At 43.1% G+C, this 26866-nt stretch overlaps 1 protein-coding gene across 3 annotated transcripts in view; it reads left to right on the forward strand.

Moving 5' to 3' along the window:
* Positions 1 to 26866, forward strand: part of sox6 (SRY-box transcription factor 6) — a 135763-nt gene that overhangs the window by 25700 nt on the left and 83197 nt on the right. For all 3 annotated transcript variants that reach the window (XM_041957594.1, XM_041957747.1, XM_041957667.1), the window contains 3 exons: positions 2437 to 2487; positions 19850 to 20090; positions 23422 to 23632. In XM_041957594.1, coding sequence (XP_041813528.1) covers positions 2453 to 2487; positions 19850 to 20090; positions 23422 to 23632 — 487 coding nt within the window. In that variant the 5' untranslated portion in view covers positions 2437 to 2452. The remainder of the gene's footprint in view (positions 1 to 2436; positions 2488 to 19849; positions 20091 to 23421; positions 23633 to 26866) is intronic.

Here is a 26866-nt window from a genome sequence, read left to right on the forward strand (position 1 = left end):
GATCTGTGTAGCTAACTTCTCTGTCTCGCTTTGCACCGCGCTCTATGTGAGCCTGTTAATGACTGAAGGCTGAGAGCGCCGTCTCGTGCCAAGACCCACATGGCTGCTGGCGGTGCATTAAATCAGCAGTCAATTTGACTGGAAGTTTGAAATCTGGGCTAGGTTAAGGGGATGTGCTGAAGCCGTGTTAATAGCTAGCTTGTTGTCCATATGGTACTGCTTTAATAGAGCACATTTGTTGCAGATGGTGGGAGACTTGGTTAGGCAGAGGCAGCTTTTGGCAGAGGCTCATTCTTCGAAAGGGCTGCCGTGCTGCTCGGACCGGTCCAGGCCAACTTAGTGATGTCTATCCTCCCCGCTTCTCCTTCACCAAAGAGCCTGCCCTTGAATTGTGGCCTAGCCTTCATTTAAAGACATTCTTGTTTTTTTGTGTTCGCAGAAGTACAAATACAATGTGGCTCAGTCACTTTTTCCTGCGTTTGGTCATCTGCGCTCCAAACCGCACCTTTGCTTCCATAGGCTAAGTTCAGTTGTTTCTGACCACAATGGGACTGCAGACAGCAAGCACAGCTGAGGCAACACAAGCACACAGAGAGTGAAAGAACAAGGGTAATGGAATAAGACCAAAGATAAAGATAGAAACTGAGTATAGCCTAATCTATTTCATTTTCGCTTCTGCTGCTCAAGCCTGTGAAGGATTCAGGTGTCAGTAAAATAAACACACATTCAGATAATAAAAAAAGAGCACTCTGTTCATCACACTGGTTATGTGTGAATTTGTTGAGTTTCTGCATCAACGTCGATACTGTTTCTATTCCTCTTCCTTGTTTCTGAACTAAACTTTGCAGTATGTAAATGTGCATACTAGAATTTGCTTGCATGTGCTGTAAGTTCAGAGTGAATTCATGTTGGTAATTTTTAGTTTGTGTGCGCCCGCCTCAGAGTATGTGTGCTTTTTGCACTCAGAGAAGTGAGGAGACACGCTTGATCTGCTCTGCACTGTTTGACGGTTGTTTTCTCACGTTGTCACTGGCTCGGTGTGCTGTGCCGTGGTGATGGTATTATGTGCTCTGGGCCCAGCTGAGTGGAGAAAAGAGCAGAGCTGCAGCGCCCCTAGCTATGCCACTCCCGCCTCCCCAGACACCTTATTGTGAGAAAAGTCTCAGCTGAGCCCTCTGGGCCTTGTGGATCCACTGCCTCGCTAAGTGCTGGCCAGACTGAAAGGCACAGTGTCCTTGGGCCCAGCTCATTCTTTCCATTCTCTCAGAGGCTTTGTCTCATGAGCAACGAGAGCAAGGGGAGAAAATGCCAAATTACACCCATGTCACTAAAACTTAAGGTGTTTAAGGGCTGAGATGTCATTTGCTCTTGTGTTTTGTGTTATTCGTGGTGATGTGCTCGAGGGAGTGTCATAACAGTTCGGAAAAGAGTACTTTTCTTTCCACTGGTGTTAAAAAGTTGCGATTTTCACAGCAGGCATTTTGATCTGCAGATTTAAAAGCGCTTGAATTTTCAAGTTATGAAACTGAACAAAATGACGGTGGAGTGATGAAATGCTGAAGCAAAATGACTCATTGTAGTATTTTTTGCGAGGTATCCTTTGCCATATTTCAGCGGCTGAGTATCTGTAGAAGGCTAGTGAGATCTGAGAGCCATTTAAATTTGAAGCACTGACAAATGTCCCACTCGCAAATCTGTTCTGCGCAGTCGCTGCTTGTTTTTACCGCTTACAACAAAGCTCATGGAAGGTCCTGATCAATATTCAACCAATCTTAACACAGTAAGAGCATATAATACACAGACCAATAACACAGGCTAATGGAAACCTGTTGTAAGTAATTTTTAGCCATGTGTCTCCAGTATTTTGTGGGTAAGGCTTCTGAACGACCCCTACAACTGGTGACATCATGACCACATCCCTTTGCCTCATTGACGCTGCGAGTCCCAGCTTGGGTCCCTTGCGGCCAGGCTCCCAGAAGCCACAGCACCCTCGCCACACATGGACTGCAGCTGGACCACCGTTGCCTACTCCGAACAGACCAGGCCTGCTCTGGGATCTGCGGTTACAGTGCTGGATATACATGTATATATCTGCACACAGCCGTGGAAAAAGACTGTATGGAGATCAGTAGGCAGAGTTTATTTGATGCAAACATATCATCAGGCTCTCAGTGCAAACCGATGTTGTATGCAAATCCACTCCCTCGATGGAAAGAGGTATAATTAATGATGTCAGTTCATAAAAAGAGAGGATGGGTTCGTAGCCATATTTCTGCTTTAATTAAAGACATGCCTTATTATAGGAGGAAGATGTATGCTCTGTGTTTTTCTTTCTTTCTTTTTCTCTTTCTCTCTTTCCCTCCTTCCTCCTTGTTCTTCTTCTTGATTATTACTCATTTCATAGTGAAAATGGTTCTCTGTGATTTCTCCTGCCAGAACCCCACACGCTGACATGGAGGGCTTTCTTCGTAGCAGCTTTTTACTGAGGTTAGTTTCATTTCCGTTGTTGCCATTTAGGATCACAGGTCGGGCAGGGGGTGGTAGCGGGCTAACAGGGGTTAAGCTTTCTGACACATTGTTAGCTTTAGACTTTGTCCTGTGTGTGCGTGCACATGTTTGTGTGTGCGTATGTGTCTGTATATTTGAACAATGTCAAACGTATTTGCCAAACCTGTGTGTGATGATTGTGTTCATGTAGTGTGTGGCTGACTGGCATGCTCACCCTGATAGCCTCCAGTCAGACTGAAAGCACACACCGACAACCTAGGGGACACATGTAGATGAGCCGTCCCCTCCTTTTTTCCCCCTTCCTTTCCCTTTCAGGGCTTAAAGGACCTGCAGATCAGGCTTTCTGTGTCTTCACACTGCATGCATCGGTCTGACCACTCTCACCATTTGCCCTCCCTTACTAACCACGCTAATCAGGGCCGCTGGGGTGAGGCAGTGGCTGGCATATCTGTTTTGTGATGTACTGTTGTTTCCTGTTGTGTTCCCTGTTTGTATTCAACCCACCATAAAGATTTACATTTTTTGTCTTTACCCTTCCTGTGATTCTAATTAAAAATTTGTGCTGTCATTACACACAGAGGATGTAAATAAGAGAGTGTATTTACCATTGGCTCCTTTCCTAGTCAACCACCTTCTCTAGGCTGCAGTGTTGCTCCCTAATTAGGGCTGGCTCATTAGAAGCCACAGCAGCAGCATCTGCCTTTCAAAGCTGCTGTCAGCCAAACTTTACTAAAGCTAATGAATCCTCTTTGATTTCTTTTTCAAAAGGTCACTTATTTGATTAAATTAACAGCATTTTTTTTCTCTCTCAGAACTGTTGGGGGCATTTTAAAAAGAAAGGACAATTTGATACCATTACTCACTAGTCAAAGTGTCCTTCAGGAATTCAATAGGAAAATCTCTCATGCATTTAAATTTATTTTATTTATCTTTAGAATTCAATCCTTTAAAATCCACATTTATATAACTCTGTTAACTCAAACTATTTCTTTTTATTTTATTTAACGACTTGAGCGATCTGCTTTTTACTTAAAAATAAATTACCTATATTACATATTCATAAATACTGGATATATTTACTGTTGTGGCCCCGCTGTATTTTGTGTGGCATATGTGCTATAAAAGGAGTTATTCAGGCATACAGCATGCACACTGCTTATGCTCATTTCCGCTTTCTGTTTTTTGGAGTAATGGTACAAAGTGGATAGCAGTTAGTTTAACTCTCAGCACCTGTCGAAACCAGTTTAGTGGATAACTAACTGCACTAAAGATGCGCTGTGCACTGTACGCTGCGGTGGGACAGTGAAGTGAAGAGGTCTGGAAGAAGCCTAGCTCACATTCACCAGGACAGCCAATCCCACATCTACAAAAGAAAATAAAAAAAAAAGACCGTTGACCTTAGCCGTTTCCCAACAATTTCCTTTTGTTCTCATAGCTGTGAGAAAACACTGATTATTCCAAGTAAACACATTATTGCGCTGCTAATCCACATCCTTCTGTTAGTGTCTGCTTTAATTAAAGGACAAGTGCCAGTAGAAAGATATCACGCACACTGGCTGGAAATTGGAGGCCTCAACAATCAGGCCAAGATTAAAGGCAGGCTTTGCTTCAGGGTTAGCCCTTTTGCTTGGATAAGACTTGTGTCCTGGAGTGGGCTGTAGGGTGGGGGTGGGGGTGAAAGGGGAGAAAAGGATAGAAACAGGGGTGGATGGATGTGGCAGTTAGACATTCCTCCAGTGAAGAGTCCCAGTATCTTTTCCCAAGCAACTGAATTAGGTCAAAGGGGGCTTTCTGTACACACTCATACATTTCTGCTCCAATGTGCAGATGTTATTGACTTTTTAGACTGTATGTCGTATCTCAGTAGCACACCGGATGGGCCTTTCATGATTGTAATGAGTCATGAGTTTGGTTTTGAGTCATACTGTACGTAGAGTGATTTTTAATAGCTGTAAAAACGCTTCCTAATGGCAGCTGATACACGGCCATCGTGAAAAATACATCAAACTCTTCAAGTCAAAGCCTTTGTACTGTCTCATAAAAATAATGCCAGTCTGTTTAAAATTCCCACTATTTCTAAAACTAACGCGAAAGTTCTCTGAACTACAGTCTACAATGTGCACAGTGTCTTTAATAGACAACCATTCATGCTCATGTTATTGTAAGCCTCGCCGTTTCTCTCTTTGTTGAAAAGAGGATGTGTTTTCATTTCAGATCAATTTTTCATATGTTTATGGAAGACGTTTAACAGTTTTTTGTTTGTGTAGTCAAAGAGACTGAGAAAATGAGAGTGAGTGTGAGAGAGAAAGGGGAAGGAAGAGAGACAGTATACAGAGATGTGAAAAGAGAGAGAGGGAGAGAGCGATGTCTTCAGTCTCTGTCTACTCCCAGTGGGCAGGACCTCCCCCTACATTTCTGCCATTATTTGATGTAATGAAAGGAGAAAGTGTGTAACATTGAGATTGTTAATTAATTTAGTCTAACAAGATGAAGATAAATGAAACCCACTGAAGGTTGACTAGGCTAAGGGGCCCACTTAGCATTTTCCTGCCCTCGAGCTCTGTCTCTCTCACTCCTTTACAATGGAGCACAGCCAATAGGTGCAGTACCGTGTTTGTACAAACCCGGCTGAGCTCTCGCCCAGTAAGTTTAGATGTGAAACTTTTGACAAAATATTTAATTTTCAGCCTCTATTAATCATAATCTTCTCTCTGGGATATTTTTGTTCCCAGATGGCTGGGCTGCATTTGTAGAGCAGTTAGTTTTGGAGAATAGATACGGTATGCAATTATCTAATAGAGTCATCTTGACATGTTAGATAAAGCTCAGTTGGCATACATGAGTCATGAACTAAATTGACTTTTTAAATAAATGTATGAGGCGTTGTTGATATGTTATTCTTTTGCAGACACCTTGCGGTCTTCGTATGGATAATAAACCCACCTTTTATTATCTTCTGCTTGAGACCAGTTATGTTTTTTCTGATTGGAGGGAGGTTATATAAATGCCCATTCTCTCCAGAAACTGTGGCCCTTTCACATGAGCCTGTGTGACTCCCAGCCTTTCACCATATGAATGGTTCTTCCCTAATGCGGCTTGGGGACTATTTGAGCGGCAAAACAGACAAAAAGCAGAAAGGACATTTTTTTTTTGGTTACAAAGCCAGACAGTTGTCTTCATCCAGAGCCCTTACAAGTAAATCAGTAGTCTATCGAGGTCCTTCCTCAGTGGACACTTTGTACAGGATCTTCAGGGCAGCACAGACCAATCATTATGGCACCCATTCTTTGCTCCCTTAGTTCTCAAGTCATCAACAATGGGTTGTTGATTGTATGGAAAACACCAGAACAATTATGTCCTCTGTTTTGGTGGCAGGGCAGCATTTTAAAGTGCAATCCTCAATAATGGCTTCATTATTATTATTCTTAGAGCAGGCCTCCGGAGAAAAAAGTAGCTGCTTGCAGTACGTCATTATTTGGTGAATTTCGATTAGCTCATCATGCTGTCTCCTGGCAAACAGAATCATAGCTGATTAAAAGTGAGCGAGTGCTCTCGCCTGTGACTTAAAAGGTAGCCCTCGATAGGCTGTTAATATGAAAAAAGTTGTAAAAAAAAAAAAAGGGAGGATTAGAGCTGTTACCCTGGTAACTCCAACTTCCATCTGCGAGGGAACAATGAACTTGTGTTCCTCCACCACCTATGCTTGAAAAAACAGAAAGCGAGGAAGTGAGTGTTCTGAAAGGACAAGACCCTTTTTAACAACAAAGTGGGATCCAGGCCTAATGGGCTCTTTGGTGCGAGTTGTTAGGCGAGATCTCTGGGGGATAGAGGAGCAGGAAGGTCACCGTGTAATCCTAGGACAGCGAAGGTCGTCTGAGGTTTTCACAATAGCAGGTTGTTTCCTGAAACCGTTTGTCTGCCCAAGAAACAAAACCTCAAGTTTGTCCATTTGAAAGATTTTTAAAAAAAAAAGCAAGATTGACAGAAAAGGCTGCTAGTAACACGTCTCCTCGTGATAAAGGGGGTAACATGCCCCACAGCCAAAATGTACACATTCCCTCAGCTGATTAAATAAACACAACCAAGATGCCAAAGAGTTGGACCAATTAGACGGAGCTGTCAGAAGCTGTTGGAATTGTCTCTTGCATCTCTTTTACTGATACAGCCAATTCTGCATCGGTTTCTGGCACCTCAGCTCAGCTGGAAACAACATGGACTCTTACACGATTCTTAAAAACGTGTTGATATTGCACTCTTGACTTGCACTTACCACTGCATAACAGCATATTTCAGCTTCTTTTCCATTTTTCATTGCCATTAAACACTCAATGTTACTTTAGTTAAAGAGTTGAAAATGTTGAGGAGCGAGGCGGTGACGAGAAATGCTGGTTGTCTTGAGTAATGCATTTCTATAATCTTTAGATTTCAATCAGCATTAAAACAAATTTCTTTGGCATTACAAAAAAATGTTTGATGGGCTTGTAGTTAAGAGCTGCTAAAGAGCTGCTACTCTGAAAAGGAATGCTCTAAAACACTGCTGAGTTATAATGATCCATGACTGTGGAGGAACACTATGTGTTTCTCTTTGAGTTTTATGTCCCTTATTACAGCTGCAATACGTCTGCTCACATTAAGCAAATTTATGGCTGAGGCCAGCGTAACAGCAGTACAGGTTAATGAATTTGGCATTACTAATTAAATGTTATTGAGGGATGAATATGAATCCTGTGGCCGGGGAGGGACGGCAGCGAGAGGGGAGGGTAGGAGAATGAGACAGAGGACTTTGCTGCAGTTCTTCCTTTGGGTTGTGTTCACAATGAGTAAAACCTGAGAAGTGAATGCGAAGGCAGCGCGGCCTTTGAGGTAAAATGGAGGACAGGTTTGTTTCAGAGCAATGCCCTTATACAATACTTTCTTTGATTAGATGCATCTTAAAGGAAATTGTTAACATGACTGTGTGTAACTCCGCAGAATGTGCTTGGCAAAATAAGACACGAATGTTCCAATGTGAAAGGAAAGAATACCTCCGAAACCAAAGGCAGACTACGACCTGTCCTGTATTTGCATTTCTATATTTTGCTGTCATGTAGGAGGGTAAAAAGGATAAATGAACAGCTAACTTGTTGAGACACTCTCATGTAAGCTGAGGACTGTTCTGTTCAATGCATTGCAGAACATGTCCCTTTTCACACAACTGTTGTTAAGCAATTACTTCAGTCACCTCTTGAAAACAGGACCTTAAGGGCTACAAAGAACTGTCTACAGCAAAGAGGGATGATGGTGACAGTGTGGAATACTGAGCTACACTCTCCAGGACTAGGCAATAGGTGTGTTGAAAAAAAAAAAAAACGTTCACAGTATGAATATTTCAGCTAGAAGCTCAGAGTTACTGATGGAATCCAATCGCAGATCGAACATAACTGCATGTACAGAAAGAGTTAACTCTACAGCAATGACAACACAAGTGATCAGCGACTGTAAGCTATGTGGTTAGTTTTATGAGTCACTGAGGAGTTTGGATATGTGCATAAAAGTGGCTGAAATATTTTAAAATCTTTTCAAATTTCAGGATTTTTTCCCCTCTAAATGTTGCACACAGCTTCCCAGCAGGCTGTTCAAAGCTCCTCCACTTCCAGCAAGTTTTCACCTCCTAACAGGATTACTGAGACATTTTTCAGAGCTTGTTATAATATTGCTGTGAAGCACCCCTATTTTTTTCATGTGTGTATTGTTAGTGGCTTGTGTACTACATGCACAGTTTAAATCTTCTTTTTCCTGCCACTCTTTCTCTCTCACTAGCGTCTCTGCACTCCATGTGTGACATACTCTCCCTGAGAGCTAAGCCTTTCAATTTAGATTTCAATTATCATGTTAGTTTTGTGATTAGACTTTAGTCCTCCAGGAATCAGACCTCTCTGCTCCTCTCTATTCCACTCTATTCCACTTCCCCTGCAATCACATCCCATCTGATGAATTGCGCATATAATTATGGAAGTTATTGAATATGCAGATCACTGTTGACTCTTGGTGTGCGGTTCATAATGCATCACCTCTAACTGTATCAAACAAGGGTCTCTGATAAAGACCCACTCTGATAATGAGAGAGGGCCAATGTATGCTATTAGTCAGAGATAACAGATACCAAAAAGGCTGAGACTCAATTAAAAACAGAGCCACGCCATAGTCTCTGTGTGTGTGTGTGCCCCTGCACAGCACTCAGGCCGGTGTAGGAACTTGGCACTGGACACGGCACAGCTCCAGCGGCACAGCACAGACCAGTCTGAGGGGCCAGCCAGCCAGTGCACAAGGTGTTTATGAATCAACCAACATGAGGTATTTCCCCCATGTTACAGTATGTGGCTACCATCGTCTTACACCCCGTCCAATGATGCAATCCCTTAGAGCTTTTCAAGAGACGGGAGTGAAGCACTTTACAGGCACACCCACAGGAGGGGGTTGTGGGAAATTTTGAAACTTTTGATAGCTTTTAGAGAGCTTTCTTGAAACCTGGCTCGCAAGCAAAGAGAAAAAAGGTCTCTCATGCTGTAATTTTTTTTTTTTTTTTTTTGCATTTTGCTGTCAAAATACTGGGGATTTGTTACTTGGTCTTCAACAGGTCCAAAACCAATACTCATTTTTTTCCACATAAAGCTAGTCTTACAGGGTTTCTCGGCTAAAGTTTCACACACAATTGAGAATACAGGGAAACGGAAGAAACCGGGTCCTGTATTTTTAGCCTGAGCCGTAGTGATGTAGCTGCCATTTATAGCTGATATGATAGGCTGATGCTGGACGGCTGCCCTGCTGACACCAGAAAGGAGGTTTTATAGACTGAACGAACTCTGCACAACACCATCTCCAATACACAGACATGCAAACACAATCAGTGAAAAGTGCTTTTGGTTGCTTTTCAAAATCTCACAGTATCTGTTATACACAGCACACATAATAATGTTTGATTTATTGGTAACAATAGTTATTACAATAAGCAAATCTAATGTACATTTTCATGTGACCGGTTTAATTGATGAAGAGAGGTTGATTTTTTTTTTTATATTTGAAGATTGTAGGATATAGTGACACATTCTTCAGGCAGTGGATGTGATCTCAAGGTGCAAAGTGGTGGACATCTGATCTGAATCTAAAAACATATCACACACACTCTTGGTGCCTTTTTGAACAGACAGCGAGTTGATGAATTCATGCAAAACACCTCACTCTTACCACTTCTCCTCTGATTGGTCATTGGTCACTTTTTGGATATGAAATAAACTGAGGCCCTTTTTGCATCTCGACAAGCAGTGTTTTTGTCAGGGTGCAGGCGTTCACTCTATAACGATGGGGCCACCTTGGCTACCTGACACCACTTGGTAAACCTGGAGTCAGTGTTAATCTAGGCATACATTTTCCACACTACATTTAGTTTATTCATAAGAAGTTTTTTTTTTTTTTTTTTGTAATTTTTCATAGCCATTGAACTCCTTAAATCAGCTTTAAAACAAAGGCAGCACTGATCTGGTATGTTGTGAAACATATAACTCTTTTGTAGCCCCACATCCTGTGGCCACAATGGCAGGTACTAGAAAGCATGTCTGATGCTGAATCTTGATTTGTCATGGCTGCCTGTTGTAATTAAGACTCTGCGCAGGCTTCTAGCACATGGCATTTTACCCGGACTAATGTATATTATAGGTTAATAGGATTGAACATGTTTACACCAGCTGTTGGCTTAACAGGAGGTCAAAAAGGTGACTTAAACTTTGTAAAGGGGCTTACATAGCAGCTCAAATAGCTTTAGTGACTAACTTGCCTAGACTCTGCTGCGCTTGTGTTCAATGTTAAATGCCTCAGTGGTCTGTAAAGTAAAAAAAAAAAAAAAAAATCTAAAGGGCATGGTTTACCTAAGTGGCCAATGGGATTTGACTGCCCTTTACTGTAAAGAGTGTGTTGCAAGTGCAACGACCTTTGTTAAGTTCTAGCTATTGTTTGCAGATTGGTTACACACTCTGCAGGCTGTGAAAGACACATCTGCTATCCTCAGCACAGTGGAGAGCAGACAGACAGTCAGGGCTGAGGGTTGGAGGTGTGTGTGTGTGTGTGTGTGTGCGTGTGTGTGTGCGTGTGCGTGTGCGTGCGTGTGTGTGTGTGTGCGTGTGTGTGTGTGTGTGTGGGCAGGTGGGACCCTCAGATACCCTGTTGTACAACTCAGCTACAGTCCTCTTATCAAATATTTGTCTGGCCTTCACTCCCTATTTACCTTCCATTCTGTTTACTTTGTTTATTGAAATCTATCTCAGGCAGATTGATAAAGCTTCCAGAAAGTTGTTTTCAGATTTGTTTTTGTTACATAATGTCTACATGTGCATATATCTATATCTATATATTTTTTAATCTTACTGACAATCTAAGTTCATAGATATTTGACACCGATGTGGGTATTTTCCCCGTCATTGAGAAGCCAAAGCAGGAATTGTTGTTTGATAGCAGAGGAGTATAAAATCAGGTTGGCTCTACAGAAAACTCCCTTAAGCCTTTAACATCAAATATAAAACCATATTTGTTTAACATCTTTTTGATTGATTCCCTGATTGAGATTCAAAGAGTGGTCATAAATTTCAGGACAAAGGGTCTCTTTGTGTGAATGGGGCCCCAGTTGAAATGGAGGAGTAGTTTGAGATTACCAGATTATTTCCTACTAGCCCAGTGAGTGAGGCGAGGCGAGCCGCAGCCCTGCACCGTGCTGCGCTGAGGCTGAGCATAATGAGTGTGGTGGCAGGGAACCACAACAGAGCCGGGGCAGAGGCTGCCTGGGAACCAGAGGCCCATGGCCCGCAGCCAAACACACACACAAATCCAGCCGCACACTTGTGGCTTTTTAAGAAAGCAATTTAGTTAATGATTTCATTTTGAAGCACTGTCAGGATGCATGTGTCCTCTTAGCGAGCCAGGGAAAGAATAAAGGGGAAACTAACACAGGAAAAGGTAAACACAAGCTCCCCCGACAACCACAGCGAAAAAATAACATCTAGCCGAGCGTGGTGTGGCATTTGTTGTGAACACAGCGCAACATCACTTGGGTAACAGATTGTGGTAGGTGTATCACCTGCCTCTTTTCCCTGCATGGCTCTGGACAAATGCAGACAAGAGCTGAAGCACAGTATGAGTGGTCAGGCACATGGTTAGCAGTGGGCTACTGAGGCATTTTGAGTTTTAGTCAGCGTCTAATCCACTACAGTGCCCACTTCCCCAGAGTGGAAATACAGCACATTTTTCTGTTCAACCATGTCTGTCAGCTCTCTGATTTTATTAGGGCTATGTTTCACATTCATTTACTCAGGTTTGCTCAGCGCAGGGCCATGAATGAAACCATCTTAGCATTGCTAAAACAGCAGCTTGTACATGTCTTCTGTGAACCAAATTTTTGGGCAATTACTCAGATCAGTGGCTGGGGTCTCGGGTTTTGCTCTTCAGGTCTCATTTTTTCTCAAGCCTCTCTCCTTTTTTTGTATCAGCTGTCAATCACTCCTGGTAACTTTTAACCACCTCCAAACAGAGCTGGCACCATTCATTTAGTCCTTCGCTTTTGCTCGGCTTCTTCCCGTCCAACCTGTCAGAATGACACACACTGTTGACCATGCTTTCTATTCAGCACCGGCAAATTAATTGGTTTCAGTGGTTTAAATCAGCAATCAATGTCAGTTTCCCAACATAATAAGCCTTAATCATAAATCTTTGAGGTGTGGCTTGCCTGACCCCTATTCATCATGGCTCTGCTACATGGCCTCATCTGGGTGGAGCAAATGAACTACCCCTGTTTTGATTTTCCAATTGACGTGTCACATGAAACGTGGTTACTCTCTCCCCTCCCCAGTTCTATCCCGGCCCTTCTTCTCACAGTCCGTTAAAAAAAAAAAAAAAAAAAACATACAAGGACCCAAAGACAAAGAGGGAAAAGAAGTCCAGTTGTCACAAGGGGAGAGACATTTGTGTGCCCTCCCTTGTGTGGGTGCTCTCAATGAATACCATTAATTTATTCAGAAAGAGAAAAAGAACAGCAGAAATGGAAAAAAAAGCTAAAGAATTAGAGTTGGGTCTAACTGTAGCTAATGAGCTGTTGTCCCTCCCCCTCCCTAGCCCTTGAATAACAATAGAGCAGCTTCATTACAACCGAGTTGAAGGCAATTTCCAATTTTTTCCCCCCCTTAGCCACAGAAAACAGTTTATGAGAAAATTAAAGGGAATAAAATTGCTTTTAGTTTCTGTAAACATTACGAATTCACCAATTTGGTGACCAGGACTTGTTCTGCATTTGGAAAAAAAGAAAGGAACAAGGATAGTGATGAAGAAAGTGGGCCGCTTTGTGCCAACATTCCAGATGTCCAAACTAATGGCAGTTGTACCAACCCGAGTTCTGCTGGGCACTGAAGTTGCCAATGATGACCTCATGATGGCAAGACCAAAAACCGAGCCCCATAGTTGCCATACAATACGCTAACTCCCCCCACTCAACCACTCACGGTCACCAATGTTCATGCTTTTCCATCACCCTGCAAAATTTCTCCTTCATAATTAGCCTTTGTCCTTGAGTTTTTGGCCAAATGTCTAAGATTGCAGTCCTTTTTAAATGTTTTTTTGTTTTTTGCTAACAGGCCTTGCTTTCTTCCTTTTAAGTCCCCCTCCCTTTTGAGACTTCTATGCTCCCTATAGACTTATTGTGCATCTCTTTGGTGACTTGGGATGCATCCCTTCACTTCTGTTTGGCACCCCCCAGCCAGCTCCTCAGCTCACTTTTCTGGCAACTGTGAGAGATGTTACACTCAATTTGTTGAAGTGCAGCCATTTGCTGCAAACTCTCCAGAGCACAGAAGAAGTTATCTTTATAAATGACAGAATGGACCTGGCCTGAATAGCGCTTTGTTTACTGTTTAACAAAAAGGGGGCCCCACTCTATATTTCATCTGTCACCGTTGCTTTTCTTTCCTTCAACAATGCTCGATTGTTTCCATGAAAATTTCAGGTTCCATGAACAGGAGAATTCTGCATTATTATGTTCCTGCCAAATTCCGATCTCTGTTTTCCTTCTCTGCTCACAAAGGGCTCATAACTTACTGTCAACTATGAGGCAAGCCACAAAGCTCCACTGTTGCTCAGCAAATAGGGTTGTGTTGGTTGATGGCTGGACTCGCTGTGAGGTTTGCCTAAGTGCAGTAGCAGCAACAGGAGGCTCTTTGGGAACTCCATCTCCCAGCACGCCCAGAGAAAATGAGGAAGTAACAGAAAGAGGAGTAAAACAACAAGCAGCTTTTCTTGTCTCAGTATCCTCCCTGCCCCCTCCCCCTCTCAGGCAGGGAAACAGTTTGACTGGTGAAGAAGGCAGCCGAAGTTGTCGTCCCGCGACTGTTAGTGTCTTCTGGGTGTGTGTTCTTCTCACAGCATCCAATGGGTTCCTCTTCTAGTGGATAATTTCTCTTAAAGAATGATGCGAGTCCAGCAAGAAAAAAAAAAAAAGGCCAATGGTGAATTTTTTTGGATGGCCATCCTTCATTTGTGAAAGCATACGCATGAGTGAACTTGTGTGTGTGTGCGTGTGTCCTGGGGAACTGAGAGGCTGTTATGCCATCCAGCGCTGAGCTGGTGTCCTGGGATCAGGAAAAGGGCCAATGGCACGGGGGGACCGAAGGAGGAGGAGGAGGAGGAGGAGGAGGAGGAGGGGGCAACGAGGGATTCAGTGTGTGAGTGCTCATCGACCCTTCCTGAGTAGACAGACAGGGACACTTAAGCACTCTCACACCTGCATCTGCCTTTGCCTTGCGTGGGGGGCAAGGACACCAACCATGCTGTCATGGCAGCTGCACAAGTGTTTAAAGTGAGATACAAGGCAGTTCCTCTAGCAGCATATTATTGCAAATAATTTGCCCTGCAAAGTAATTATCAATGCTCTGCTCAATATGTAAAGTGTGCACTTCAGGTGGCTTGCTTAATTTGCTCTGGGTGGCTATCATCTGAGTGTGGATTTTAGCTGTGGTAACTGTGGCAGTTTCTAATAGAGACGGCATCAGGAGAGAGTGTGAAGTGAGGATGAAGTGCCGCCGTAATTGAGTTGACTTTTTGCAAGGGAAGGTCAACAATAATGGAGGAACAATTTAAACAAATTCATTTAGGCAACTCTCCAGTCGCTGTACAGTAGGTTACCTTGTTGGAAAATCTGTATTTTCCCAACCATTTACTATATTTTAATATCATTATCTGTAATTACTTTGTCGGCTGAGGTTTAAGAGATTTAAATCAATTTGTGTATTACTGACTCAAAGTGATGGTAAAAAAGGGGAGGAATCAGATCTCCTGATTTACCTTTTTTAAAATCTAAATTATACAATAGACAAACGTATATGCAAAATGCACCTGCATGCACACTGTGTCTAAGAATGCCTGCGTGTGTGTGTGTGTGTGTGTGTAAAAAGAGACTAACTCTGTGCAGTGTACCGCCCGTGTTACGAGTTGATTATGTATCCAGAAACCTGGCTGCTGCACAGCATGGCACAATCACAATGGAGGGTGATAATTTAATTGTGCTAAACGGTGGATTCCGTGTCAATGCTCCTCCAGCTGGGAGCTGTCAGGTAGTAATATCTCATTATGGCAGGTGAAGAACCCAGAGGAACCCTACCACGACACCTGTTAGAACAGGAGGAACCCCTGAAGGGAAACACACAGATGATTTTCTCTCACTCTCTCTGTCTCTCTCTCTCACACACACACATGGTTACAAGCCCCCAAACTATTTTCTTTATCTGCTTCACTTTAAAAGATTTCCACTGATCATACAAATTATTGTCAAGGTTACTACCATTGTTTGGAAATTGATGTAATTAAATTCACAATTTAGGTTCTTGTGTTTTGTTTTTTCATCTGAAAGTGCACACTTAGTTTGGTGTGCATGTTTAAGAGCCCCTTCACTACAATACAATGACAAAGTGAAAGAAGTCATTGTGAATTGGCTCTATTAAAAAATGCTTGCAGACAGATAGGAAATTTAAAAACTTAAATATCCCTTAAATTACATGAATAAACACATTCTGAGTTCACCGTTTATCTGTGTATGTTTGTGTGTGCATGCATGCTGTGCACAAATACACACAGGGAAAGTTAAAGCCCTTTATCTGTTATTGCCTGCCCTCCCATCTCATTCTATAAAAAAGCATCTCCTTTTTAATAATTTATTTGATTTTCTCCCCTTTTGTCTGCTGATAGCACATGAAGGAAGAAGGTGTAATATTCTCCCCTGCTGGGACTTGTCTTGCACCTTAAAGTTTTCCCAACATCAGTAGTGAGGCAAACAAGTGGCTCGTAGGGCGGGCTGGGATGGTGTGGAGTTACTTATCACCATTGTCTATAAAAGGTAAACAGTGTGACAGAGCAGATACAGCGGGTGAAAGTCAGTCAGACCCTTTTACGATGAAAGAGGAAATGGGATAGCTGAGGACACATGGCCCCGCGGTCACAAGACCCCTAAGATGACCAGCGCACAACACTCCTCTAATACTCACCAATTAAGCAGAGGTTGTTTTGCACGCTGATGAAACATTATCGCAGGGAACAATTCATGACTCAAAGCATTCCAGGCCACATGAGCCCGCGACTGGAGAACTTAAGTCCTAATCCTTCAAATGTGCGCAATATTGTCAGCTATATATAGACCAGTTCTCTTTTCTCACTGACCCTCCTCAGTGTCTGCCTCGAGTCTTCAAAGTCACTGGGGCTTTGTCTTTGAGAAAGTGGGCAGGAAGGCAGCGCTTCATGTGCTTATTGATTACTTTGGTGTGTTAGTTGTCCATTGTTGTTGTGCAATAAAGCATGAGGGATGGTAGCTTGTCAAGGATTTATGAGCTACCTCTACACTTTGCCATACTTTCACTGTTTAGTATGTTAAAGCACAGTTTGGGCTTATTTTTCTAGAGAAGCAGATTCAATTATTAATGTGAGTAAAGTTAGTTCAACAGTACCAGAATACACTGTAGTTGTACAAACAGGGCTGTTTCGCTGATTTTATTTTTGCGAGCACGGACACCGTGGCTGTAAACAGTGAAGAAAATATTCTACATGCATCGTGAGTACCCGCATTCAGCTGAATTCTGCGCCTTATTTTGCTCCTCATCAAATATCTTTGTTGTGTCTATGCTGATCTACTGCACACAAACCCCTTTAGATCTCAGCGTTGTGTGATCCCCACTCCAAATATGAGGAATAAAAATACCGTATGGTTGCCCTTGGATATTTTCAAAGAATTACTGCCGCACTTCCCCTTTTTCCCTTTCAATAATATGAGGTAGTATTGTATAGGGCATGTCGAAGGTGGGGGTGGGGCAGAGGGGGTTCTCCGCACTCCTAAGCTGCCTGAGCGCAGCCCTCCCAGCACTGCTAATAAATTATTAACTCCTGCTGACAAATACTGTTATGGAGCCTGCCGCAGATCTGTTGCATTCTTTAACAAGATTGCTGTAGACACATGTTACAGGAGGATGGAGTCTCCATCGCTCCTTTTCTCTCTCTCTCTCTCTATCCCCTTCTCTCGCTCACGCTTCAGCAGTTTGACTGATGGCTGGAGACTAAAGTAAAAGTGCCTGAGAGACTGAATATTTTAGTGGTAAAATAATACCACTTGATTTACTGTGTAATACAAAAGCAGTGCTTTGTTTCACTCTCACACTCCATTGAGGACAAGGCGCTTGTTGCGCTCCAGGCTTGGGCTTTTTGGGCGCATGAATAAAAAATACATCACAATCCATGTGCCCAACACACACACACACACACACCCTTCTAACCTCACTACTGCCCCTTCTACTTACCATTACATGCGTGCTCTGAACTTTGCTCCAACTTCTGATTTTCAATTAACAGTGCCCAATTTCAACATCACTTACTATTTAATATAATTACAGGAAACAATTTAATGCCTGATTAAAATTGAGGACTGAGTCCCACTTAAGACACAGCCGACAACACATCCAGGCGCAGAGGCTAAAAGACAGAAGGAGAGACAGACAGACAGACAGACAGGCAGGCAGGCAGGCAGGCAGGCAGGCAGGCATGGATCTCACACCCCTGCCCTGCCATCTACCTGACTTACTGGGTTTGTTTGTACAGCTGCTGAGACACATGAGATTAACTAAGGCGACCATTGTTTAGGTCCCCCTTTGCTGCCCATGTTGATCTGTGTGTGTGTGTGTGCGGGTGAGTCAGTCACCCGCACACCCACAGTCAGTGAGTGTAGTAATGCACAGAGATTTGGATATATCAGTGCACGTTTCTGAATAACAGTTCAGTACAGAATTATGTCTGATCTGCTTCGGCGTTCGTTGCGTCGGAGCTCTCAGGTCGTCTGGGGTTGGTGTACTTACTGTTTTCCAGGGTTAAAAGAAAACAAGTTGACACAGCCTTTAATATCTCTGTGCTATTTATCCAGAATAAATGTCGTAAAGATCTGAGGTCTGCTCCAACTGCAAACGAGACTAAAAACATTCCTGCTATTTATTATAAAACTGCTACTGCACTCTAACTTTTGCACTGTAACTGTCTTTTATTATTGTATCTCCATTTCATTGATTTCATTTTAGATCTTATGGCACAATTGATCGAATGTTCCTTCTTATGTTTAAATGTTGCTTTATGCCTTTTTATAAAGGCACTTTGCCTTTGTTTTTGAAAGATGCTGTAATCTTTCATAGAATATCCACAATAAGAATTCGACAGTGTGTGTGCATGGACAACACACATCTGGCAGACTTCCTTCAGTAGGACCAAGAACTAACAGACCCAAAAGCCTTGGTCATAAAAGCCTTTCTTAAATGGAACATATCCTTCCCTATCTCTCAGTGCCCGACTCTCAGAGGAAAGTGCAAGGACGCCATCGCACCAGAGCCTGCCTCAACCTTGAGAGCCCCCACCTCCCCTCTCAAATAACCCCCCACCCCACCCCACCCTCCACCTCCCAAGGCAAGCTAAGGGAGGAAACTAAAATGCTGTCACACTGACCCCTGTGGATAGAGCAAGAGAACGGGGCAGATGGTGATCAGTGATCAAATGTACTACAAGAAGTACCCTGAGCATTTTGTCACATACAAACGCGGACCCAAACCTCCACACCCCGAGTGCGTCTCTCCTCTTCCTCTCCTGCACAGAGGAAGAACATCCATTCATCCTCTAGAGAGGACTGAGGCCTGACTTGTCATTCTAGCCTTAATGGTCAATGTCCTGTACTCGAGAAAAATAAGCAGAACAACAGCTTGGGGAAAAGCGGATTAGGAGTCAAACATGCTCCGTCTCTCTCCTCTCCACTTCACATCAGTAGGAAGGCCATATTATCCCCTTTTTAATTTTATACCAAACACATAATTAGATTTGCTGGCACAGTGTTTAATTTCATTCATTGTAGCACACAGCATGAGTGGGGCCTCATTAATTGTGAGAAAAAGCGGACTTGGTTGTATAAATTCTGCACCAAAAAGAGTTGGGCTGTAAAAAGGGGGGGAAAATGAAATTAGAATTAACATGAGTTTCCTTTGCACCTGATATGTCAAGTACACTCTTCACTGTAATATTCATGAAAGCATGTGACAGATTTGTGAATCAAGTCCTCCAATGTTAGCTTTTGATTTTTAAGCTGCTTATGTAGGATTTGTTGGCCTGAGGGAACGGCGTCAAATCATAATGCTAATAATTTCCTAATTTGACGTGCGGAAACAAAAGAAGACAAGGCCGGTTTTTGTTTGTATTTGACTGCTGCAGAGCGAAACTTAATCACACCAGGAAAATGTAGATAAGATGCTTGAAGGACAGAACCAAATCAACATGAAAGAGATTTCTCAGGTAGCGTGGAAATAATAAAAAAGAACATTATCTCAGGAAGAATCCACCTAGTTTCACATCTCTGTATATTGGGAGTTAACATCCAGTATTTGTGAGGCTTTTTTTATCTGGATGGTCGTTCCACTGCCTGGCTGACCTACTGCCTGAGTAACTGTCTTGGGGTTTCGGCCAGGACCCAAGCAGGCACAGTTCCAGCCCTAGATCAAGCCATCCATCTGCATTAAACAAAGGATTAGGGACCCCATGGCCTGCTGCAAACTCCACAGGCCAGAGCGGCTACAGGCGACAGTCAGGTGCAGACTTCAGTCCGCTCTGCATTATCTGCTCAGGTGGCACACAGTCACTTGAACATAACTGCCAGTTGTCCACGAAACACTCAAGGAAACAGCTATCCTCTTCACGCGTTGCTGTTGACCCTCCTGAGATAACATTTCTGTGTCTTGACTCTGTTCTCTCTCCTCTTCTCGCTCTACAGCAGAGTCATGTCTTCCAAGCAAGCCACGTCTCCTTTTGCCTCTGTGGTTGACGGAGATGATGCCATGAGTCAGGAGCACTTGTCTTGGGAGAAAGAGGAGAGTGCTGAGGCCCACGGCACACCACAGCTGCCCCTGCACAGTCTGCTCCACGGAAAAGCCCACCCCGATGAAATGCAGCCGCTCAGCAGCGTACCGCCAGAGAGCGACTGGGACAGCCTGGTGTCAGCCCAACAGCGCATGGTGAGACAAGTCAGCGTACTACATACATGCAAATAAGCACCAACGTAATTTCTCATCATAGTCACAATGCAAGATGCGTTATGATTGGTTGGTAGTGCTGTTGAGAGCCAACAATGCGGTGTAACTTATGAATTCTACTAGAAAGCCAAAAAAATCAAGACAAAAAGATATTTTTTTTTAACTCTAAACCACTGTGAATTTCCATTTAGCAGAACAGACTGAGATGTGACCCTGGGTTGAATTAAATTTACAGATAGGTAACTGATAACTGTGAAGATTCACTGAATGTCCTCCAAGCAAAGTAAAGTTTGCTTATATTTGCAAAAATTGTTCTGTTTAAACTCTAGACCTTTTTCACTTTTATTTGGTGCCCTTGTGGTTAAGAAAGCGTTAGAATAATTGTGGGGGGAAAAGCATAAATGGGGAAGTAAAAGTTCCAAAGCTGGGTAAAGCAGGACAATTTCAAACCTGGGAGTGTGCACTAATGTCTTTCTGTCCTCCCTTGAGTATTCAAGATCGAGGCTCAGTAGGAACTCATTGTTCCCGGCTTGTACAAAGAAGCTCAGCCGATATTCTATCCCTAGCTCCAGCCCCATGGTTCCCTAATACTGGGAAACCTCTGGGATCTTCAGAAAGGCAGTTCTGCCAAACACTAAACCATCAGCTATTATTAGGTTAAACAGAGGACCTCTACTCTCCCTTGAATAATGTGAATGCCACATAAAATTCCATCATGACCGATGAAAGGGCATGCAGCCTCTCTGCTTCCTTTAGCCTGCATTCTTGTTGCTATTAGAGAAACATGTCTTGTCCTTGGTGTGTGGGTGTTGTTTTTCTTGTGTATGAGCTACATCTGCAGCCAAACTCCAAACGCTGTACATTCTAAGTGCGGAGCTGCTTTGATGTGAGCGGAGCGAAGAAGAGCAGAGGCACTTGTGGGCTATAGACATGGGAGGCAGGTGGTTGTCCGTGACAGACGGGTCTGTAGTAAAGACACCCAGAGGGCCTCTGAAGTAGCTCTGCAGTTGGCCACTGAGACCCTCAACACCTCAGCATTGCAGCAAACACACACACACACACACACACACACACACACACACACACACACACACACACACACACACACACAGACATATGAATAGCCTCTGTAGCAGAATGCTTGAGATGCTGTGTTGTGTAAGCTGACAATGTAGGTAATTGACTGTCAGTAAGGATCACTCAGGTGTTGTCTTCTTCTGTGGTACTGGATGTCACTATGAGCGTTTTAGAAGTTTTAAAGGCTGAAGCTAAAAATACATAGAAAAAGTGTAAAAATATGACCAACCAATATTGAATTAAAAATATAAATACTAGAATACTTTTTGTTTTATATGACATTTCTGTAAAATGTTTACAAAGTGCCTTACAAAAAATGGCAAATAAAGTCAATGACGAAAAGTCAAGTAATATCAGTCCTAAATGATGGAAAAATAAAAGAACATAAGGAAACAAGCAAAAGAAAAAAATTTAAAAAAGGGGACACAAACGGACACTTGACGAAATATTAATATTTTGTTTTTGACAACTTGCAAAGTGTACCGTAACTTCTTAAGAGAATGAACAGGAGCATCCTCCGCAGAGGCTGTGTTTTACAGAATGAAGCTTTTGAGAAAGGTGGTGTGATTGATAAGTTTGCTCTAGCAGAGTCAACAACAGCATAATAGAAAATACAGGTGAAAGTGTGATCTTTTACTGAGGCAAACAAGGCTGGCAGCCATCAAAGAAAGATGAAAGTTACACAGGTCTGAAAACAGTTCAAGGGGATGATTTGGCCATTCTAAATGTCAAAGGATGAACGTTTAAGGATTATTATTTAATTCATTATTGCCTGCAATAGCCTTTGTTTTTGGATTAATTAAGTTTAGAAGCTGCTTAAAAGGAATAAGTAGAAAAAAGACGAGAAAAGAGAGGAAAGGTAAAATGGAGAAGGACAGGCGGAGATAGAGAGGAGAAAAGGGAAAGGCATAAGGCGAAAGGAATGAGAGTGTTGCCTTTGCTGATTACCTGACTCCACTGCTGTGCCATGCGTCTGTGTGGGCTGTGCCCTGAACCCATGCCAGCTGATTAACCCAGCACTGCTCCACTCCCCTCAAGCACTCTCCACTGTCTCTGCCACACTGCATAATCATCCAGCACAGGGCTGGGAGGTGCAGAGTCGGCCGGTAGGTCGTGCCACCCTGGCGCTTGGTACCAGACCACCCTACACACCACTGCAACTCTGCCTGGAGCTCGACATGCAACGCAGGGATGAGAATTTGGCACTGTCAACATTCCTGCCCAGTCCGCTGCATTCCTGACTTTTTATTTAGGATTGTCAGTGGCTCCAGACATGGTTCTATCATTTGGCCCTGCTGTATTACACTCTGTTATCACGCTGCTGTCGATTAAAGCTCATTTTTCCATGATAGGCGTGCAGTATGTGTTGGATTCAGATGTGTGTCATGTTTATTCTCTTCACTATGGAGGGCCAAAGCTTAAATCAGGGCTAAGTGTTCCCCCGTTAAAGGCTGCAAACTCCTGGCTGCTTAGCTACCTTCTGCTTTCTCAGACTCCACAAACCATAATTAACACCACCTTCTGTCAGACGTAACCCTCAGCCATGGTCTGTGTGCTGACTATACACTCCCATGTGCAGAATATTCTCTCCCTCGCTCTCCCCCCTCGTCGAGCTCTCTCCCATTCTTCTCCCCACTTCCATCATGTCTCTGTTTGTGCACAGGGGGCACTCAGCCAGTCAGCCAGAGACAGGACCCTTAGTTAAATACTAAACCATACACAGGTGGGACTGAAAAACAACAACAGCTTGAGACAGGACACAGATTTACGATAGCTCGAGGCACTCAGCTGAGAATAGGTCTCCACTAGAAAATGAACAAATTACACAGCAGTCACCCTAACACAAATGCACACTCAAAAGCAATTTGAGAAATTACACTTGGGAGGTTTCTCTGTGTAGTCTCTGCAGATGAAAAGTAAAGCCTGAGCACATTATGGATATGCCCTATGAAAGTGTACCTCATCATTTCATCTCAGTTTTTCACTTGTCATGTCTCATTTACCAGCGCAGCTAGCTCTGTTGAAGATACAGAAGCTGCTGTATGAAAGCCAGAGAAGGAGCCATTTGATATGGCCAAATCGCCCCTGAGCCACAAAAACCTAGCAATCACTGCATTTGAATGAAAGACTGTCAAAAAGCTCGGCGGAGCCCTGACAGGACACGGAAACACACTCGTCATCTAATACAAATCCCATCCCTTGTTGCCACCCCTCCCAACTTTTGTTTGTCTTACAGGAATCTGACAGCAATAAAGTATGTTCCCTGTACTCCTTCCGGAACAATTCCACTTCCCCGCACAAGCCGGAGGAGGGGGCCCGGGAGCGAAGTGACCTGCTGAGCGGATCAGCGTTTGGAACTCCAGAGCGCCGCAAAGGAAGCCTGGCAGACGTGGTGGATACGCTGAAGCAGAAGAAGCTGGAGGAGATGACAAAGACAGAGCAAGACGGTATGTGTGTGTGTGTGTGTGTTTGGGTGCGCCTGATCTTTGCAAATGTTCCCTTCTGTTTATAAGCTTCTAGCTTCCTGACCGTCCACCTCTTTTCTCTTGTATCTTTCTGCCTCACACACTCACGCGGGCACACACAGGCTGGGAATACTGACGTTACAGTGTTTCCAGTTTGTTCTGAACCTCTTCCAATGTGACAAAGACTGAGCGGCAGTGCACCTCAGCATAAGTGTGGTCCTCCTCTGTGCCAAGGCAAACTCTTTGACTATAAAACTCACAGTGCTGACCTGATGCCAGGAACATTACCTCTTTATATTTTGCTACACAGAACACTTTTCACTCAGCGCAGGTATTCATCAAAGTTCGCTACCCGCAAACAACCCAAGCCCTTCTCACGGCTTTTACCTGTTTCACGTGCCTTATTAATTCATTTTATTCAAAACACCATGACGATTTCAGACTTTTTATTTTCCTGCAAGTACAGACGGAGGAAAAAACGATCCTTTTCTGTGACAAGACTGTTCGGTCTGTGTCATATCTGCACCCCGTTTCACCCCGCTCGACTCGCCCTCCCACAGCCTGCAGTCTATCAAGAGTATGGCGGAAAAACAAATATTTGAAAGAGCTGCTGAAACACATCCCCCTTCTTAATTAGGGCTGTAGTAATATAACTACATCCAATCAAATGTTAAACCCCCTTGGGAATGCATGTGTCTCATTTAGTGTCTGGGGAGCTCTTAGCTTAAGCACTTCATCAGACGAATAAATTAGACCTCTGTTAGCCTAAAAATAATTTGCCACTTCTTTTTTAAGTGTTCGTTTGGTGATCTTTGTGTCAGAGCATCACAGGCCTCTCACCAGATAATCATTTAGCCACGTGCTGATGTCAGGACTGATTATTTGTGGTGTCGTTCCAATGATAAAAGACAGAACAATCAGTCCTTATTCATCCGAGCACCTATAATTTGGAGAATTGGAGCTGAAAAGTTTTGGATTATTGGAAGGAAATGGCCAACAAAGGTCAAACATTAAACACAAAAAAACACGCTGGTGCACGTAAGTGTGCCAGCATTTTTTCTCCTCCGACATGTGTTGTTTTTAATTATTCATTGTGTCATCAATACCTTTTATATTATTTAATAACCTCTTATATTGGCAATTAAGAAGAAAATTCACAATTAATACTCATAACGCTGCAGTACAGCAGGGACAATTTTCTCTGGTTTCATGGGGGTTTCTCCTGAACATTCTAGTTTTCTTCCACATCAACAGACATGAACATTATGCCGTATTCTCACTGCTGGTCTTGTTGACTCTGGGCTGATCCCAGGACGCAGGAGAATGTTGGCCAACAGCACCTTACAGGACGATTTCTGGTTGGTAATTAAAAGTAAAGCGGTTCTGCTGCTAGCTCTTTGTTTTACCTGAAGGGAAGAATTTATTTCATTTGTGTCTTGTTTCACGCGGAGCTGATTTTCAGGGTAAGACCGTCAGTGAGCTCTGTAGCGACGGCGGGCGTTATGGTAATGAGCCCCAGCTGGTGAAGGCTGGTTGTTGCAGTAATTTAAATGGTCAAGTGCAGCTTGTAATCCAGGGCCGTATGTTAGCGAAGGGAGGAGAGGGTGCTTTAGAGTGCCATACAGCTGTTTTAATCTCCTGTTAATAATAGAGACTTGGTCTGCCTCATGCGCTGCGTATCATCACCACCTAAATAAACTCCCTTGTTGGAGGAAATTAGTTTCTGAGCAGGGAACACAGCAGAAGACAAGAGCCTCACAAAGTTCAGCATGCTGTCCCCAAGCTGCAGGAACTGAGAGATACTCTGTTCTTGAGAGCACTTGAGGAAGCTTCAGTGGTGATGATCAGTGATTACTGTAAAATGGAGAGAGAGGGACTCTTAGAAGCTGCCGAAGGAAAACCTCATGAAAATCATAATCTCATGTCTTTGTTTATGGAGAGAGACACCGTTGGAAATTGGAAAGGACAGAATTAACCTATTAAAGGACATACAAGAAGGTTGGAGAAGCCATTTGTTGTCTTAATGATGTTGCTAATGTGGCACAAGCAACAGATGAGCTAAATATATCGCTTATCTAAGCATGACAACTGTTGTGTCTAATTCTGCTGCTTTGGTGCCTGCCGGGTCGGGATCACCGAGGTCCTCAGAGACTCTTCACCATCTGCTGCCATTCTTCTCTGGGCTTCCTTGTCTGGTCAAGATAGTTCATTGTCCTGATGGCCTGTGAATGAACGCGGTGACCTCAAGTGTGGAGGGAAAACAAACGGTCTGTGGGCCACTTTTTACACAGTACGTTGCTCAAATGTGGAACGTGAGATTCCTCTTAAAGTCGTGTTAACATTGGTGGATGCTTTGGTTGGTTTGGAAAGCTTCTTGGACATGGTATCCAAATATTGTTGGCCGTCTTTATTAGCTTTTTCAAATATGATTTTTTTTTTTCTATGCTGCGAGAAGTACAAATGAAACTCCCATCACCTCTATTGTACTGTGGTCACAGAATCAGAGAAGCCAAATATCTCAACCTTTGCAGTGAATATAAAATTAAAAATAGAGTATCTGAAAGGTTAGGGCTGACAGGAAAAAATGTTTTGATGATTTTGGTTAACTGGTCTTTAAGGAGAAATTATCAGAATTAGCATGAGACAAAGCCTTGGCACATATTTTGGCTTCTTCTTCTTCTTACTAATACTGTATGTCTCCATTAAAAAAAAAATTATCCGCCAGTTTCCTTCATTGACCACGACTCCTAATAAACATATATATTAATAGAGGTGGTCTCAGTATTACAGGTATCACTCCTCCATTCTTCCATCTCTCTATATTTGTACCCTTTCACCCTCTTCATCCTTCCACCCTTCCTCTCCATTTCTGGTCCTTAAAGTGCTTTAAGTGCTTGTGACTGTGCTAATGAATGAAAATGTCCTCCCAGCAGCAAGCACCGCATTTAGCTGAATAGTCACCTTTGCTGTAAAAGCTCTATTAGGCCCAGTTGCCAGCAGGGCTAACGATTGTGCCCCATGTTTATTTACTAGGTATTGTAAATGCATTATTTATGGATGGGTCTCCAGGCAGCACTTGTCAAGAGTTAAAAATACCAGTATAAAGTATTAGGGGGAAAAAGAAAAATAGCCACCATTATAAAAACCCAAGGTGACCTTGATTTGATTCACATGCAATTAGAACAGTTTTATATAATGCACTAAAGTATGAATCAA

The sequence above is a fragment of the Chelmon rostratus genome, chromosome 1, assembly GCF_017976325.1.
Source record: "Chelmon rostratus isolate fCheRos1 chromosome 1, fCheRos1.pri, whole genome shotgun sequence".
NCBI classification, from domain to species: Eukaryota; Metazoa; Chordata; class Actinopteri; order Chaetodontiformes; family Chaetodontidae; genus Chelmon; species Chelmon rostratus.